The sequence below is a fragment of the Kickxella alabastrina genome (assembly GCF_025024165.1).
Source record: "Kickxella alabastrina strain RSA 675 chromosome Unknown BX661scaffold_25, whole genome shotgun sequence".
Lineage (NCBI taxonomy): Eukaryota > Fungi > Kickxellomycota > Kickxellomycetes > Kickxellales > Kickxellaceae > Kickxella > Kickxella alabastrina.
In genome coordinates, this window is record NW_026251496.1 from 63,010 (window position 1) to 81,080 (window position 18,071).

The 18,071-nt window shown below is 49.4% G+C and overlaps 5 protein-coding genes across 5 annotated transcripts; 1 reads left to right on the forward strand and 4 right to left on the reverse strand.

Moving 5' to 3' along the window:
* Positions 1-59: 59 nt before the first annotated feature.
* Positions 60-3,261, reverse strand: BX661DRAFT_173006 (uncharacterized protein; the record flags this gene model as incomplete). The annotated part of the gene is made up of 2 exons (XM_051533829.1): positions 60-128; positions 334-3,261. The coding sequence occupies 2 exons, from the start codon at positions 3,259-3,261 to the stop codon at positions 60-62; spliced, it is 2,997 nt and encodes a 998-aa protein (XP_051389351.1).
* Positions 3,262-4,761: 1,500 nt separating this feature from the next.
* On the reverse strand, positions 4,762-6,707 carry BX661DRAFT_59069 (uncharacterized protein). Its single transcript, XM_051539292.1, has one exon. The coding sequence runs from the start codon at positions 6,628-6,630 to the stop codon at positions 4,912-4,914; it is 1,719 nt and encodes a 572-aa protein (XP_051389352.1). The 5' UTR covers positions 6,631-6,707; the 3' UTR covers positions 4,762-4,911.
* A 796-nt stretch (positions 6,708-7,503) lies between these two features.
* BX661DRAFT_187387 (uncharacterized protein) lies at positions 7,504-7,864 on the reverse strand. The gene has a single exon (XM_051537202.1). It carries the CDS (start codon positions 7,769-7,771, stop codon positions 7,523-7,525), a length of 249 nt encoding a protein of 82 aa, XP_051389353.1. The 5' UTR covers positions 7,772-7,864; the 3' UTR covers positions 7,504-7,522.
* A 29-nt stretch (positions 7,865-7,893) lies between these two features.
* Positions 7,894-12,836, reverse strand: BX661DRAFT_226406 (mono-functional DNA-alkylating methyl methanesulfonate N-term-domain-containing protein). Its single transcript, XM_051538969.1, has 3 exons — positions 9,007-12,836; positions 8,258-8,467; positions 7,894-8,228 (listed from the first exon to the last, which is right to left on the reverse strand). Exons 1-3 carry the CDS (start codon positions 12,631-12,633, stop codon positions 8,034-8,036), a joined length of 4,032 nt encoding a protein of 1,343 aa, XP_051389354.1. The 5' UTR covers positions 12,634-12,836; the 3' UTR covers positions 7,894-8,033.
* Positions 12,837-16,245: 3,409 nt separating this feature from the next.
* BX661DRAFT_187395 (uncharacterized protein) lies at positions 16,246-18,071 on the forward strand. The gene has a single exon (XM_051537203.1). The coding sequence runs from the start codon at positions 16,366-16,368 to the stop codon at positions 17,953-17,955; it is 1,590 nt and encodes a 529-aa protein (XP_051389355.1). The 5' UTR covers positions 16,246-16,365; the 3' UTR covers positions 17,956-18,071.

Consider the following 18,071-nt stretch of genomic DNA (forward strand, 5'->3'; position numbering starts at 1 on the left):
CGGAAGAAGAAAAAAATATAAGGCATCTATTTATTTCTTCTTTAATAATCTGGTTTTTTTTACCACAGACCATCTGTTCCCACGCCTTTACCACTCTTGAGGATGTCGTTATCGCCTCGACCGTTTTGCTGCCACATGCTCAAAATGAAAGCAGATTACCAAAGGACACCGCGATAAAGTGTAGAAAATGATTGACAAATCGGATAAACAGGAAGAAAAATAGAATAAAAACGTGATGCTAATACTAATACGCGGGCGCTGCTGGTGCTGGCCATACTGCTGGTGCTGGGCCTGAGCCTGAGCCTGAGCCTGAGCCTGGGCCTGGGCCTGAACCTGGGCCTGAGGGGGCACGGCCTGAGAGTACGTCATCTGCTGCTGTATCGAGTTCTGAACAAGCCGTGGCTGCTGCTGCCCACCCGTATGCATAACAGAAATGCCTGGCTCAGAGCCACCAGTCGTATGCGACGCGCTCCCCTGAACCCAAGCCGCCGTATGCTCATACGACGACGAGTACGTGCCATCAGTACGCGGTGGCAAAGCATCCCCGCCCTGAGCCGCAATATCAATCGGCGGCACCGGCGTATACGGCGGCGGCGACATTGACTTTGCGTCCAGGCGGCCGCCCCCAGTGGCAACGCCCTCGTACCCAGGCACATCGTAGGCATAGGGGTCGTCGGCAAGCACGTCGTTCCTATTGGCTTCGTTGGTAGGCCAGGATCCCGATGCTCCGGCGTTAGCTCCAGCCGCTGCAGCAGCCGATGCTGCAGCACCCATCAGGACTGCTGGCGCTGCAAAGGAACCGCCGGCGCTAGCTGCGTCCGCAGTGTAGCTGCGATAAGTCACGCTGGGGCGGAGCTGTGGACGGCCCGCGTTGTTGCTGAGAAAGGGCGCCGGCTGCACCCCAGAGCTGGCAATGTCTGCCGAGGGCAGCTGCGGGTAGCGCAGTGGTGGGATGTTGATGATATACGGGGTCGCAGTGCCCGTGCAGGTCTCGTTCTCGACGTAGAAGAAGGACAGCAAGCCAGGGTGCCTGCGGTCGTTATCAAAGTCATGCTCAATGATGATGCCAAACGAGCGGCGCGCAAGCAGCTTCTGGTTGCCGTTGGGCGGCGCCAGCTGGTTAACGTCGGCGTTAAATGTGCGGTACAGCGCCTCCTCAGTGTGCATGTCGAACGGCGCCGACTTGCCGGCAAAGTGGTACGCGCGCAGGGTCAGGCTGTCGGCAGGCTCCTGCACGATACCAGACACTGTCAGCTGGATCATCGACCGGTAGTCCGAAACAAAGCCGCGCTGCTCGGGGTACCAGCGCGCGTCAAACTTGGTGTCAGTGTACGTGCGGAGGTGGCCAGACGACAGGCAGTTGACGTGGCCGGATGCAAAGGTGACGCGCACCGACCGGCGGCGCGAGAACTCCTGCAGCGAGTGCACGAGGAAGGCGCGCTCGGATTTGTGCGTGGCCGCTGTCCAAAAGTCATTCAGCTTGGTGACGGCCACGGGCTCGCCAAAGCGGTCCTTGGCCACCCAGTCGTTGCGCGCCTGCCTGTTGCCCGTGTTGCTGACCGCATACGAGATGATTGACGCCAGCCCAGTGCTGTTGGCGCTGCGCAGGATCGACTCGAAGCTCTTTGTGCGCGGGAAGATGACCGGGTTGGCCGTCACGACAATCAGGTTGGACGCTGTCGCAGGCACACGCGCCTCCAGCTCGCCAAACAGCATGTCGTAGCTGTGGCGGTCGATGATGCCCGCCGGCTGCCGCTCTGTGCGTGTGTCCAGCGTCAGGATCGCCGTGTGCGGGCCCAGCTTCTTGATCGAGTTGAATCCCTCGGCCAGGAACCCGTGCTCGTTGTGCGCCAGCGTCGGCGTCGTGTGCGCCTGGAACAGCGCGAAGTACTTGGCGCCGACATGGCGCACGCCGCCGAACACCGGCGCAAAGTGAAGCAGCGGCGTGTACGACCCGTACTCGGGGAAGATCTCGCAGTCGGGCGTGAACGAGTATGGGATGCTCTCGGCAGCCTGGCGGAAGAACGCCTGGCCCTCGGCTTCGGACGCCGCCACGGCGCCGACGCCAAACCATTGGCGCAGGTACTCCAGGAAGTACCAGCGCTCGACGGCCGCCGCCATGTCGGCGGTCCATGGCACGTGCGAGCGCCGCTGGTTGTCTAGCCCGTGCATGAGGAATGGCCGCAGCGCGTGCTCGCAGTCGTCCCAGACGCCCTCGCCAGAGAACTGGCCGCCGGTGCCGAGCCACACGTGGAACGGGTTGGCGCGGTGCTTGGCCAGCAGATCGCCGAACACCGGCCCCGAGCCGCGCAGCCCCGCGCGAGCCGCCTCGCCGGTTCGCCGCGAAAACTGCGCGTTGCTGGTCACGCACGTGCGCCACTGCAGCGCCTGTGCCGGCAGCCGGAACCCAAACGACGGCCGCGCCGACGGCGACTGGATCGCGTGCTCGTCGGCGCTCCAGTACACCTGGTACACGACGTCGACTTCGCGTTCCTGCGGCAGCGGCAGCGCGATGTCGGCGCGCCAGAACGTGTACTTGAACGTCGGCTCGGTGTAGATCGCGCGCGCCGTGAATGTCTTGGGCTTGCCCGTGCCCGGCCCGTGCACGCCGTCGTCCCATACCTCGACTATGGGCACGTGCAGGCTCGCCGCTTGCAGCGTTGATGCCCCGGGCGTCGGCCCCGCGTGCATCGCCGAGCCCAGTGTGTTGACTGCGCCTGCATTTTCAGTCGGCGGGCGCACGGCGTGTGGCAGCAGGGACTCGTTGGTCAGCACCAGCACGGAGCCGCGCCAAGTCGCGCTTTCAAGGTCGACGTCGATGAACTGCAGCAGCGGGCCCAGCAGCGGCGGCAGGACCAGCGGCTGCGGCCCATTGGTGCTCGAGTAAAACTGCTGCACCGGCCGGCCGCCACCCACGGTCTGCGGGTCCATCGCTTGTCCTTGCTGGTAGACGGGCGATGCCGAGCCGTACATGGCGGGCGCGTTATTGGCGGGCGAAGTGGAAACAACGGGCGGCGGGCCGTAGCCAGGCGCAAACGAGCCTTGGTTTGCTGACCGCACTTGAGAAGAAGAAAAAGAATTAAACTGAGGAGTGGCAGAGACAGTGACAGGTGCCGCTGTCATGTGCGCACCGCCGTACCCTGCTGCATAGGCACCCGTCTGCTGCTGCTGCTGCTGCTGGTATAGTGGGGACTGTGCCTGGTTTCCGGCCGTTGTCGCGCCGAGTTGCAGGTTGGCCAACCTGGCTGCAGCGTCAGCCATCTCGTTGTTTCTTGGAAGTGACTGCGACATTGCAGCCATTGACGGTGTAAGCATGGCGCCCGATGCCGGCGGAAATATGTTGGTAGTCGCGCTCTGACTTTGCATCGGCTGTGGCTGCGGCTGCGAGTTCTGCTGCTGCTGGTGGTGTGGTTGCTGCTCCCGCGTGGTTATGTCGTTCACATTGCTGAATGGATTTGTTGGCGAAAACGGTCTCTCCCCCGAATTCTGATTGACCGGAGGTTGATTGTTCATTGGAATTTGTGAGTGAGTGAGTGTGGTTTACGAAACGATAACAATGAAAAGGATTAAAATGGCAGAGGTATATGTGAAGTAAAAGATACAAAGATGGCCCTGCTTCAAAAAAAATTACACTTTGTGTGTAGCTTATTCGTGTATGCGCGTGTTTCTGTATAAAAACTGCCAAGCCCTTGGATTGTATAAAGGGATTAATTGGATGACGCACGAGAGAAAAAAGGGCAATGTAGAGCGATTTATTATTTTAAGAATAGCAGAAAGAGAAAGAAGGAAGGAAGGAAATGGAAAGAGAGGAAAGACTAAATTGTTCCCTCTCCTCAGCTTCCCACCCTTGCTCTTCTTTTTTCTTGTAAAAAATGAGCAGAAGCAAGCTTGGCGTCTTTTTCATTGTTTTTGGGTCTTCCGACTTTCGAATCCCCGACAGGTGACCTCGAGATGCACATAACATGATGCAAGGAAGGGTAGAGAAAACAAGGGGATAAGACAAGAATATGTGCAAATCAAAAGTCGGATATGCAGGCACTTATTTTATTTTTGCTCACGTCACGTTTTGGCCTCCACTATTACTACAACATGCAGACTCGATAAAAAAAAACTAGGGGCAATTGCTTTATAAATAGTTCGGTGTGTTCTAATTTTTCATTTAATTCGTTCCAAAATAATATTCAATTTTCATCCATTGTTTTATAAATAGTTGGCGCACATCAGCAAACCACACACAAGCACGGCAATTAATATGCTGTTTTAATATAGTAACTGATGTGCAAATTGGCAGAGAACGAGGTTAGTATGAGAACAAAATAAATATCGATACGAATCTGAAGATTAGAAAAATTCAAAGACATAGAAAAGTGCTGTTCAAATTGGTTTGTCCCAATCCGTTTTTACAAAATATACTTTATAATTGCGCGTATTAATTTTTATTAACACTAGTCACCCCGTTGAAGTATGTACGCTCTGTGAACGGGGTATAAAAGAATTATTGGTTGATGGCGATCAACTGATTAACCAGTCTTGGCTGTTTAGCCACACAAACAATAAGTCACATAGTGACCAGAGCAATATGCTCTCTAGTCTTTACCTTTCGCGGTGCATAGCACTTATTTATTAAATATACTTTATATCCTTATAGTTTATCTACACGTTCATAGAAAACTCCTATATTCCAACAAGAATATAATATGATTAAATAAGATGAATACTATTAGTGCTATGCATTGGAGAGGTGAGGGAGAAAAAATATGTGGTGTGTGTCACTGCGTAACTAAAAAGGTAAACAATGTAGTGTAATCATGCCTGGCTGCATCCAGCTCTGGTAGATCAACAGCAGCTATGAAGGCTGGTTGATCAGCCGATCCCAATATACCAACACACCCATTCTGGTTGCAGTTCACGTCAACAGAATTCAGAGTCATACACGTTGTACTGCAGGGTTTTCATATGAGGATATGTCCTGCCGTATTTTTCTGCGAGCCCGCCCATGATGTTGAGAATACCAGGCGGCACAAACACTGATTTCAACAAATTAATCCGAATAAACAAATTGGCCAACTCATTTGCCAAATGTGGATCATTTACTTGCCAGCGCTTTTTTATCATCAATTTCTTGAGTCTGCTGCAAATAGATTGAACTGGGCTTTCTAAATCCTTATTTATACCATGGCCTTCGGGATCTACATAGCCCTGGCATACAAAGTGACATATCTCCAGTTCCGTAAGGTTTGGCAGGTGGTGCAAAATCACGATGATCTCACTGATTCCCATGTCATAGAGCAAGCAGAGTTTGCACAGGCTTGAGCAATCAATATTGCCTGGCTGCATTGCAATACTATTTCCAATATTGCACATCGTCTCTTCATCTAGTGCCAAATTAGTTTCACGAATGTAACTGCCATAGTTAACATATTTTCCACCATACCCTGCTTTTTTTGACATCTTGGAACAATACCACTTTGTAATGTGTATTTTCGTATTTTGGGTGCGTTTTTCACTTAGCCATTCTATGCCTTCATATGTTTGTAGGTCTTCAAACACGGGAATTTTATGTTGAACATTGTCTGCAAGTAAATCCTTCAAAGTAATCACCAAATTTGCTAAAAATAAATTTTCAAGCTTGGGAAACTGGACGGCTTGGTTTTCTGCGATAAAAAACGAATGATGGTATGTGGCAGACCTATCACCATCACCCTTAGAATCACTCTCAAAATCACTCTCATAATCGCTCTCATAATCACTCTCAAAATCACTTGCATTGTTGCCATTCTCATACTGGTCATTAAATCCCATTTCCAAGCTTTCCAGGTTGGGAAACTCTGCCAGTCGATTTGTATTTTGATTATCAGTGTACATCCATTTAAACGTTTCTCGGACATTAGTTAAACACAGCCTTTTCAGAGTTCGAGTATCAATGCTCGAGAATAATTGTGCGTGGTATTTAGGTAGCCCGATAGACAGCGCAGTCAACCTATTTGAAAACCCGCATTCAGGCGCTTTAACCATAGTATTGCATTTGAGAGTCATTAGCTGCCTTGCATACTTTTCAACTAAAACTTGCTGAGCAACGGGCTTACCAGCGAATACGCCAAATAATTTGACATTTAAATGTTCAATTCCAGTCAAGTGATATGCAACCAGCTCAATCATATGGTCAACTGTATCTGTCTCTTCAAACGAGGGATTATCCAATAAACCTCTATAGCTCAGAGACGTAACATTGGACCAGTCGAGATATTGCAGCTGCAGCAGTTGCTGAGCATTATCAATAAAACACCCGATAACTGAGTGCGTGTATAATCCAAAATGAAAACTCCTCACGTACTTAAAGTTTCCAGTCACATATGCCAATTGAATATTGTTGGACCAAGCCTCAGCAGTACACAGGCTTTCTGGCCACAGTATAATGCATCGGCGATGTCCTTTGTACTCAATATACGCGGTGCGATACGCAATAGGACAAGCAGCTTCTCTCCAATTGCGACAAACGGCTAGGATTGGAAGACACTTTTTCCAATTCGTAATATCCAACGAGCAGTCGGCGACGTAAGTGAGTATTTCGCGGATAATTACTTCCGCCATGCGGCTAGCAGCAACAGTAACTTTGTTGGCGTTGGTCATGGCAATGGATAAAAATGGGTAATAGGCTGGTGGTGTCAATGCAAAAATATATAATGAGTTCAGTATGTAGAGTGAGAAAGAAAGAAATTTTTTTTTTATAAAAAAGGGTATTTTTATTTATCAATTTATTTTGTTTTTCGAAAAAAAATGTACTGGGCCTTTCAAATACACTACACTAGCTGCTTTGTAAAAAGTGGCCGCAGCGTTTTGTATGAAGGTGTGTCAATAATTCTAAATTGATTAACATATTTTTAAATATAAAAAGCAAAAAAAGCTATGGTTCTACGACATTACTTGTAAACTAAAGAGACGTGCGCTTCAAAAGCTGAGTTCACATAAGAATAGTTTGTTGTTTAATTGCAATTGCGTACTGTTGGAATATAGGACGTTCTATGAACGTGTAGATAAAGTATAATGCTATGAAGTTTATTTAATAACAAGTGTTATGCACTGCGAAAGGTAAAGACTAGAGAGCATATTGCTCTGGTCACTGTGTGACTTATTGTTTGTGTGGCTAAACAGCCAAGACTGGTTAATCAGTTGATCGCCATCAACCAATACGTACCCTCGTTAACTCAATCCTTGTCCTGACATTGTCTTTCTATTTTTAATGTGGTTATTTCTAGTTTTAATATCTGCGGCAACTTTTATTTTTGAAAGAGCTCGGAAGATTATGGAACATGTTAGAAGCAATGGCCATTAATAGCGTTCACAGCATCCATACAAAATGCGAGTTAAACAGGAATGGCAGAAAGTGCCTAATTGACCAACTTCATGCAGTTCCAAAAACAAGCAGAGCTTAAAAATCTTGTAAACAATATGACTATCAAGCTGTGCACCATTCATAAAGCCCAGATCTGCCCTTGAAGGCGCAACATTGACTGTAATCAAGTTAATACTGGTAAATGTCAAAAAGTCGCCAGCAATGCGCGCCAGAAGCAAAAAAAATGGTGAACAGCGCATAAAGTAGCCAATAGTCTAAAGATACTGCGCCGCAGGGAGTTGAAATTGAAGGAAGCGACAAAAGCGGTGATGCGCCAGGTACAACAATATTTATGGTTAATTTAATTTTATCTGCCAGTAGAGAAAGGAGCGGAATGGCAATGAAAATGAAAATGGGAATGTGAATAAGTATTTTCATATCTGTCTGGTAGCAAAAAAGAGTACATCATGCATGAAAGCCACCAGCTCTGGATAGGAAATTAGTTTTACATATAGAGCTGCAATTCCAGAGATATCTAAGGAGTAGCCAATTTTGCGATATTCAAATCCGGGACCACCAATTGTATCTGGTTAATAATATAATTTTCAATAAAATAATATCAAGCTGGAAGGTTAGTAAATATGGTATTTGTATAAATATAATATAAAAACGACGAAATAAACTAATTGAAAAAAACCACTCACTCGACCTTGAGGTTAATAGACACATTAAAGGTAATGTTCTTCTGTACCCCCTCTGCCTTCAAAGCTCTAATCTGCTCATCAACCAGCTTCTGCAAGTAAAAGCCAACCATTGCCGCGCTTCCCTCCGTATTCACAACCCTGACCATATCCTCGAGCATTTTAGCATCCAAAGAATCCATCTTGTTGTAAAACTCATTTCCAGGCCCTCAAAGTTCTTCACATGAGCGTGGTTGTAAAACACGGAGATCCCATGCTGTGCCGATGCAAAGTACTCCACGGTGGAGAGCACAGGGCTACGTTCAACGTCAATGTATGCAAATTGGTGCGAGGGGATGCGGCGGGCAACGTCGCCGTAGCGTGCGAGAATATCTGCCGGCACAGAGGACTGACGGAAGAAGAAGATGACAAGCTTAGGATAGTCTGCAAGCAGCTGAGAGAACTGAGCAGGGGATCTGGCAATCTTGACGGACATTATGTTTAGGGTTGTGATGATACAAAAATATAAAATTAATTTATGAAGAATAATAATGTTTTTTTTTAAATAATTGAAGTAAAGTGTACAAATGTCTATGCTTTTGATGTTGATGTTGATGTTGATAATAAAAAAGAAAAGGTAGGAGGATGAGACGTTAGGTTGCTGCCTTTTATAAGAAAACCAAAAACCAAAAATAAAGAAAAGCCAAGCAATCAAAAAATAATTTGTATTTTACAAAGCCAAAAAAGAAAATAAAAGAAAATTTTCTTTTAAACAAAAACAAAAAAAACCGCTAAACAAAAAATAAAGGAAAAATAAAAGAAAGCACACATACTCTATTTTATAAAAGAAATAAGCCAATAAATAAAAAGAGTGGCTCAATGCAATCGAGTCAAACTCTCAACCAATCGCATGACAAAATCCAAGTCGACATTTTCTTTCAAAGCGATATTCGATACACCCAAGACCGCCAAACAAGTGCAAGCACTCTCAACCTCAACACGCTCATACCTCGACCAATACTCCAACTTTCTCTCCCTCTCAGAATCACTGGGATCACCACCTGCAGCAGTGGCAGTGGCAGTGGCAGTGGCAGTGGCAGTCTCGTTACCAGTAAACACCTTGCGCTGTATCTCTGTGGGTAAATCCAAAAAGGTCTCGATCAAATCGCCGTCCAACACACCAAAAGCCATGCACTCCCTCTGGTCGCTCTTGTACGCGCGCCACTTCTGATAATCCCACATTCCGGGGGTCGGCACCAGGTGAGCCAAGTTGGTCTGCAGACGGTCGAGGATGCGGCCAATATGGCCGTTCTCCACCGACGCCATGACGCCCAGCGCGCCCTGCAGCGTGCCAAAGAGAAGATGTGGCCGCAAGAAATCGGGGAACTCCGGGTCCGGAATGTCCATCACCAGCGCACCTGCGCGGATGACGTTGATCTGGTCGCCCAAGTGCCACCGCGCCTCCACCGCCGTGCGGTCCTCAACATCCGCGTCCTCAGAAGCAGCAGCAGCAGCAGCAGCAGCACCGGGCACAGCTATGCGGATGATATTGTGGTGCGCGTCGGCAACCACAAAGCGGACGCACTCAGCAGAGGCAAACGCCTGGTCGAACACCGGCAGTCGGGCGGACATCTCCATGTCAACGGGCGGCGGCGCCAGCAGTGCGCGGTTCTGCGGCAGCGGTGGCGGCAGCGCAGCCACGGCTGTTGTCCACACGCCAGCGGCATCGCGCGCCACAGGCACCAACCGGTGGCGCCCGCCGTCCTCGCGGTAGCGGAACACCGCGGCGGACGCCAGCACGTCGCCCACCACAATGGTGTCGCCGCTAATGCACAGGCTCAGCGCTGCAATCTGCGCCTGCTGCGAGCACACAACAACGAGCTCCCAGTCCGCGTCCAGCGCCCAGCCGATAGCGTCCGTGGAGGCTGGCGCCGCCAGCGGCTGCGTGCGCTTCTGCCAGGCAAGCAGCAGCAGGCGGCTGCCGACGGCGGCCACCAGCATGCCGCGGAACGGCGCCAGCGCGTACACGGCGCCCAGCACCGCCAGCTCGCCGACCACCAGCAGCCTGCGCGCGCGCGCGTCCCACTGCGCCAGCAGCACGCGGCCACTGCGCGCATCGTCGTCGCCCGGCAGCACTACGGAAGACCCCATCGCAAACACGCCGCTGCGCTGCACATCCAGCCCGTCGGCCACGCACAGGCTCTCGGGCATCTCAAACGGCTCCAGCAGAACGCTGCCCAGCACGCCCATCGACTGCGCCGACAGTACCGACAGCCGCCCAAACTCGCCAGGCCCATCGCCGCCCGCCGCATCGCCGACTGCCTCGTGCGTGGTCGCCAGCGCGTAGACGGCGCCGTTAAACGCAATGCGGTGCGGCGCGGCCCACGGCGGCAGCGGCCAGGCGCGCACGTGCAGGCGCTGCACGGGGTCCGGGCGGCCAACCCACAGGCGGCCACCGGACACCAGACACAGCGCGTCGGGGAACTCTGCCGAGCCGACGACTGGGGCCGCACAGGCGATCTCGGGCGCGTCAACGTTGGCATACATAAGGCGGCCGCGGTGCGCCGGCGCAGCAAACAGCACCGCTGAGTGGTCGCATGCGGCAAAGACGTTGAGCTGGCCGCGGTTGAAGAACGGCGCCAGCAGCAGCGGCTGCACGCCCAGAGTCACGCACCGGTGGTCGCGCACGCCCAGGAACAAGTCCAGCAGCGCCAGCTGGTGCAGCCGCCCGTCGCCCGTGCCCACCAGAAGGTAGCAGGCGCTGCCCAGCGTGCACAGCAGCAGCGACCGCGCGGGCGCGCCCAGCGCCGGCACCCGCAGCGCCGCGCGGCCGAGCGCCGGCAGCGTCAGCACCTGCACGTCGCCGTCCCACAGCCCCACAGCCACGTGCTCTGCATCCGGCATCTGCACACCGATGCACGCAACGGCGCTAGGCAGCACGCGCTCCGACACGCAGACCACGCTGGCGTCGCCGCGCACGTGCAGGAGCGCAAGGCGGGCGCCGCTGGCCACGACCACCGCGTCGCCGCTAACAGCCGCGACGCTAATCGGCTGCCCTGGCGCCGCCGGCCACTGCGCGACGGCGCGGCCGCCGAAGTCGAGCAAAGTGACATGGTCGCGCGTCACCTGCACGGCACAGGCGCCCGACGCCGTAGCGCCGGCGGCCAGCGTCGGCCGGTCGGTCGCCCACCCGCACGGCGCCAGCTCGGCCATCTCGACGTGGTCGGCCATCTCGGCGTGGCCGGCCATCTCGGTCCACGCAAGCACGCGCGACGCCGCGGCCAGGCTGGCCACCACCAGCACGCGGCGCTGTGTGCAGCCCGCGTCTGTGCTGCCGGCCAGCGTCAGCGCCCATGTGCGCGCCACGCCGTCGCAGTCCAGCTGTGCCAGAGGCTCGACGCCGACGCCGTTGCGCACGACGCGGATGGACGGTGTTGTGCGATGGCCCGAGCACGCGACGACGCTGCCAGCCGCCACGCCGCCGCCGCCGCCTTCGCCTTTGCCGGCGCCCTGCCCGGCCACGCACAGGTCGACCAGCGGCGCCAGGCATGCGAACGCCGCCAGCGGCTCGATGAACGAGTCGCCCGTGGCCATGCGCTGCGCCAGCACGCTGTCCGCCAGGCCCGCGGGTAGCTGCGGCTCGGGGATTGGCGTCAACCGCAGGCGCGCGAGCAGCGAGTCGCCGCACGCAGACCCGACGAACACACAGCCGTCGCCTAGGTACGCCAGCGCCGACGCTACTGGCACCGCGCCCAGCCGCTCAACAAAGACGCCGGCTGGCCGCACGACCACCAGCGACAGCAAACCGTCGCTGTCGGCCACCAGCAGCCGCGCGCCGCGCTCAACCCACGCAACCGCCGCCACCCGCGCAGCGCGCCGCGCCACGCCGCGCACCCGGCCGCCGCTGCCCACCACCGAGACGGCGTCGTCGCCCACCACCAGCAGCCGCCCGCCGCCCAGCGCCACCACGTGCGTCGCCGCCGCGTCCACCGCGCACACCCACAGCTCCTCCATCCGCTCGGCGCCGACAGCGTAGACGCGCACGCGCCGCGCGCCCTCCGCGTCCTCCGAGAGCACCGCCAGCTCCAGCGTGTCGCCGGCCAAAAAGCACATGTCCAGCGCCCGCACCTCGTCGATGAAGTGCGCCGGCGCCGCACGCACCCCGCGCCGCACGCGCGCGTCCACCGCAAACACGTGCACTATTCCCTGGTACGCGCACACGGCAAACGCGCGACTCTGTGCGTCCACCGCCGCCAGGCTGCGGCCCTCGCGCCGCCGTCCGGTGCGCTCGCTGATCTCGCCCGCGCCCTCCGTCACCACCTGGCCGCTAGCCGCGTCCCACGAGAGAACTGCATACTGCTGTTTCGCTGAGAGCGCCAGGAGAAGTGCTGTGGGGCGGTCTGCTGGCTGCAGTGCAAAGAGGTGTGCGATGTGCCCGTTGAGCCGATGCTCGCTGCCCATTGGCGCCAGCGCGCCGGCCGCCTTGTCCAGACATGTGATTTCGAGCCGGTTGCCGCGCGCCACTATGAGGTTGTCGTTCTGTGGTGATGTGAACCGGCCGCTGGCGCAGGCCGACACCGCGCTGCTCTTGTGTGCCGATACGACGTACTGGTACTGCATTCTAGAGTAATGTAATGCAGTGCGGTGTGCTAAGGATATAGAAAGGGTGTGCTTATGGATTCGGGTTATTTATTCTAGTTGTATGTAAAGAAAAGTGGAATGAACGAACAGGAATTAGAAAGGCGAATTTGTGTTTTGTTAGTCTCGCCCGTCTTTTTCGCGTAAAAAATGGATCCATAGCGCGCATACAGTGTTGGGCAGGGATAATAACATAGCGCGCATACAACGTCAGGCCTAATTGATCGCATTCCCAAAATCCGACGGCGCGCCTTGATCAAATATCTAAATTATCTAATCACTCTCCCTCCATATATTTTCACCAAACCACACCATTATTTTACTTCCCCTCTAAATCGTCACCAGCCTTTACAAAATAAAAAATTCAAAATGTCTGCCATATCTGCCGAATACTACTGCGACGCCTCGACTGATGGCAGCCGCCGCCACGAGCCATTTGCCATTACATCCACTGCGTCCACTGTCAGAACAGCTACCCTGGTGACCAGCCTCGAGCAGCTCCAAGTTGACCTCAATGCAAGGTTTACCGCCCTACTCGAAGCAGAGAAAACTCAATAATGTTTCAAACTCTTTTTAGAAAATATAGTTGCTTTTATCATTTGCAAGTAAAAATAAATATACTACAACCTTTGTTATTTTTGAGTATATTACCCGATTTCACACCATACGTCTCTTCTCACCTCACGTCGCCTCTCCTCACCTCACGTCCCCTCGCCTTGCCTCGCCTCGCCTCGCCTCACCTTGCATGTATATTTACTCTCACTTTATCTATTGTTTCATTCCGATTTATTTTTCAAACATCAACCACGCTACTCAAAATAAAAAAGACTATGTCTTGTGATAGTCATTCACCATTCGTCCATTCGTCTACTCTCCATCCCATCCATCCCATCCATCCCCAATGTCCATTATTCTGCTGTAACAACTTTACAATTGTTCCATCACACACTCTTTAGCAACACAATTTTTATTTTACATAATTTTTATTTGTTAGCATCGTCTGTTCTTTTTACCTTTCTATTAAAAGTCCCCTACAAACCATTCATATAAAGGAAGGGAAAAAAGCGCGGGGACGGGTGGGTGGGTGAGAGGCGGAGTATGATGGAGAAGTCTCACATGGTTTACACGCAAAGCCTATTCTTTCTTTTCTTTCTTTTTTTGCTTGGCTTGAATGTTTTTTATTTTGAATTACATTATTCAAAAGAGGTTGGGTTTGGTTAATGAGAAAATAGGTTTCTTTTTATATTTGCTGACAATCAAGCGTACCTGTTGCAGTCAACCGCCTGCTCTTTCTTCCCCCACTTATTTTTTTCACCCTTCATCGCCTATTTTTATTTTTGTAATCCCACGCAGCCACTTATTTATATACCCTTTTACCTTTACCACTACCGAACCTCACTTTCTCTTTTTTCCTCTGTGTATTTTAATATTATTAAATAATTATTTGCCCGCTCTTACAGTGCATTCACTTTTAGTTATTCTAACTATTACTATACTTACTTTGGACTATGTGTATCGACACTGCAACCACGAAGAAAATAATCAACAGCGGCAGTCACAAAACAACAAGTATGAGCAACAGCAACAGCAACAGCAACAGAACAGCAACAGCAACAGCAACAGCAACAGCAACAGCAGGGACTTACTCATCCAGTCTCCCCATCTGCGCAGTTACGGAGATATTGGGTAAACCCCTTCACAGCAACACTCCAGCCGGCGGTTGAGCCCACCTGTACAATATGCTTATGCTCAATGAGCAGCTGGGACCAGTACTTTGACCACCTCATGTTTGACCAAGTACATATAATAAATGAGCAAAAGAAAATAGCTGAGAGAGGTACCCCAAGACCAAGTACACTGGAATAAGACACAATTCCATGTATGTTTCTCTATGATATGTGCTGACTCTTCCACACACACATTGTATTTTTTGTTTTCTGAAAATACGCCTTTGTTTTACAGAAAATATTGGCTTACGTTTACCATTTAGGCTTTATAATTTTATTACTACTAATCTTCCTTCTTAACCTCAACCCTCATCTTTTTATTTCTTTATTTATATCGTTCATTACTGATTTAATTGGTGATTATATTATTTTCAATTTTCCAATTCATATTTGATTTTCTTGGCTGTGCATAAATATATAAGCTTATTTCTCCAAAATATATGTTATTATTGTTGTTGTTAGTGCTATCAGAAAGAAAAATCAAATGTGAAGTACAAGTTATTGGAATTTTATATTCAAAAGCTTATTGTTACAATAATAATTCACAAATGAAAACGAAAAATAATACATGTGCTGCGTATGCATTGCATAGTTGCTTACATGTGCAGAACTTACATATCACCTTGCATATTGTACTTTTATTATTTACAAATTGGCTGTCACACAATTACAACTTGCCTCTGGAAAAATTAAATATAAAACATGGGTAATGGTAATGGTAATTAAATAAACATGCGATCAAGTACAAAATCAAGGCGATATTAAATTATTATAATTACACCTTGATTTAATTGAAAATAGTTTTCTACAAAAATACAAATAGTTATTCCACAATCTTGCGCCACTTTTTTAAGCCTCACACAGCTGATATTCTATATAGAAAATATATTTAGCATCTATGCAATATATTTTAATGGAGCATGCTGCCTCACTCTCCAAATTTGCTAATGCGCAAGGCTTTTCTTCCATTGGAATTCCGTTTTGAACTTTTTTAGTCGATTTAAGCAACCAAATTGCCTATTTTACCAAAAAAAACTTATAATGCCCTAAACTTGAAATACACAACTTTAAATATTGGGTAATTATTAATGGTAAGGCTTAATTATACTGAATTTGTAAATTTACTACCCGCTCAAATAAAACGCTTTATATTGCATTAATGCAATTTAATCATGTATTTGTAGAAATCACATACCCATTATTCAAAATTTTAAAAATAAATTGATGTACTAAACCAATATTGAAAGCTGGCAATCAATTCAAAAAATTTCAAGAATTATTGAATAGTTGAATAATGCCAATCAATGCATTTACAATTATCTTTAATTATCCACAGGCCATTTGCAAATCGAGTTATAACGAAGAAATTCAAGACGCATTTTATAAATTGTTTGCTTTTCTCCATATTTTTGAAGAAAATATATACATAATGATTTCTCCATTGGCATACGTTTTTACATAAACCAATGTGGATACTGGCTATGTCACGCGCAATTAATTGTGTGGAAATAAGCAATATCTTATGTTGCCTGTTTTTTTGGCCAACCACTGCACACATCTGCACACATCTGCACACATATATAATAAATATTCCGCATATAATGCATTTTGTTTATAAATAAGATAACAAGATAACAGTATTCCTGATCTTTATTTCCATATTTATTTTACTGATTTATTTATTCAAAGAAAATACGCACAATTCCTTGACATATTTCAGTGAAAACAATAACAACGCTCTATTTTTGCTATGCATTCCCAGCAGATATTTCCTGATGTTGGGGCCGGCAAAAGTAAAATCAGCATTAAAGAAGCGGAAGTGTACGGTGTGCTGGACACTAAACTTAACAACTCACAAGCAGACAAAAACAATGATGCACTTAATACAACTCTGGGCGGTGCTCAGAAAAAGGTTGTTACTGAGTGGCGCCGCTTCGACAAAATTTTGATTATTATTGGACTTTTTTTCTTAAACTTTATTATTGCCATGTACACAAGCTCCACCACTACAGTGCAGCCCAATGTTCTCAGCGACTTTAATGCCATGTCGCGCGCCGGTTTTATTGGAACAACATCTAACGTGCTGATTGCCGTTATACGTCCTGTTTTTGCCAAAATGTCTGACGTATTTGGCCATTTTCAGGCCCTACTGCTGGCCATGGTGTTTGAGGTGCTGGGCTCGTTAATATGTTCCTTTTCCAATAACTTTTCGACTATTTTTGGCGGAACTTCTATTTCGGTGCTAGGTCAAGCCGGCTATAAAACCTTGGTGGCAATTATTCTCGCCGAAATACTGCCTATTCATATGCGAGCATCGGTTGCAGCTTACGTTTCTGTTCCAAACATTGTTAATTATTATCTAGGAGTTGAGGTCGGTAATAGCTTGATTGACAGATGGCAGTGGGTCTATGGAATTCTGGCCATTCTGGCTGTTGCCTGCGCTATGCCGGCACTCTGCAGCTTATACATCCAGGACAGACGTGCGCGTGCTGTTTTAAACAGCATTTCAGAATTAAAGGCTGAAAACAATAGGAGTCCAATATTGAAGCGCATCAATAATGCGCTCGTAGATCTTGACATTTTCGGACTTGTCCTGATCAGCGGCGGCCTTTTGGCCTTACTTGCGCCACTTGGCATGGAGCTTAACATTATGTATGGATGGGGCAGTGTGCAATTCATTGCGCCCCTCTGCATCGGTGCACTTGTCCTGACCATATTCGTGTACTATGAGCGTTTTGTGGCAAAATTCCCCCTGGTGCCCTTCAGGTTGTTCAAGTCGCGCACATTCACCTGCGCCATTATTGCCAACATATTCTTCAACTACTCATCCAAGATCTCACTATATTACTTCAACCCTTACACTCAGGTCACAAGCGAGGTATCATCAAGGACAGCCATGTTTTTACAGCTTGGAGCCACTGGGTTCTACATTGGCATGTTTCTTGGCGGCCTAGCAATGCAGTACTCCAAGCGGTACCGCCGCTGGTCGTGGATCGGCTGGGCACTATGGCTTGTCAATATTTGCATAATGGTTCACTCGCGCGGCGGAAAAGCAAATGGAGTAGCCATTACAGAGATTGCCATCGTGCAGCTTCTGCAAGGTATCGGCGATGGCATAGTTACCTGCTGCGTCGGTATTGGAATTCAAGCATCCGTATCTACTGTAGACTTGCCGATTGCCATAACATTGTATAGCATGGTGGCTTGTCTTGGAAACGTCCTGGGCGAAGCCACAGCAACAACCGTGTGGGTCAACACATTGCCCTCAAAGCTCAAGGGACACATGCGCATGGATGTGGATATTGACAGCGCGATCAACAATATTAATTACTTTTTAGGATTGCCTGTGGACCAGCGAGCCATTGTGCAGGATGCGTATGTGAGTACACAAAAGAATATTACTTTTTGCTGTATTGTCTCGATGCTTATAGCTGGAATTGCTATGTCTGGACTTGTACCCCATGACTTGTCTGAAATCAGCGCAGATAATGAACCAGTTAATAAGGAGAATGTGCTGGATCAAAAGGATTCGTCTGCGGATATTTCCCTAGACTTTGTGGAAAAACTTCAAAAATAAGTTTGGGTAGATACAATCTATATTAATTAAAATATAACTGTTAGTAATTTTGTTGAACAAAAAAGTTAGCTTATATAAAACATTATATCAGCATTTTTAGCTTGAAAAGTTTATTT

Excerpts from the sequence above, each read along its gene's own strand:
- BX661DRAFT_59069 (XM_051539292.1), bottom strand. The coding sequence starts at position 6,630 with ATGACCAACGCCAACAAAGTTACTGTTGCTGCTAGCCGCATGGCGGAA.
- BX661DRAFT_187387 (XM_051537202.1), bottom strand. The coding sequence starts at position 7,771 with ATGAAAATACTTATTCACATTCCCATTTTCATTTTCATTGCCATTCCG.
- BX661DRAFT_226406 (XM_051538969.1), bottom strand. The coding sequence starts at position 12,633 with ATGCAGTACCAGTACGTCGTATCGGCACACAAGAGCAGCGCGGTGTCG. Across the intron at positions 8,468-9,006 it reads CGAGGTATGAGCGTGTTGAG|CTGCTTGCAGACTATCCTAA; the intron begins GTTGAGAGTGCT and ends CAGTTCTCTCAG. Across the intron at positions 8,229-8,257 it reads TGTTTTACAACCACGCTCAT|TTTTACAACAAGATGGATTC; the intron begins GTGAAGAACTTT and ends CCTGGAAATGAG.
- BX661DRAFT_187395 (XM_051537203.1), top strand. The coding sequence starts at position 16,366 with ATGTACACAAGCTCCACCACTACAGTGCAGCCCAATGTTCTCAGCGAC.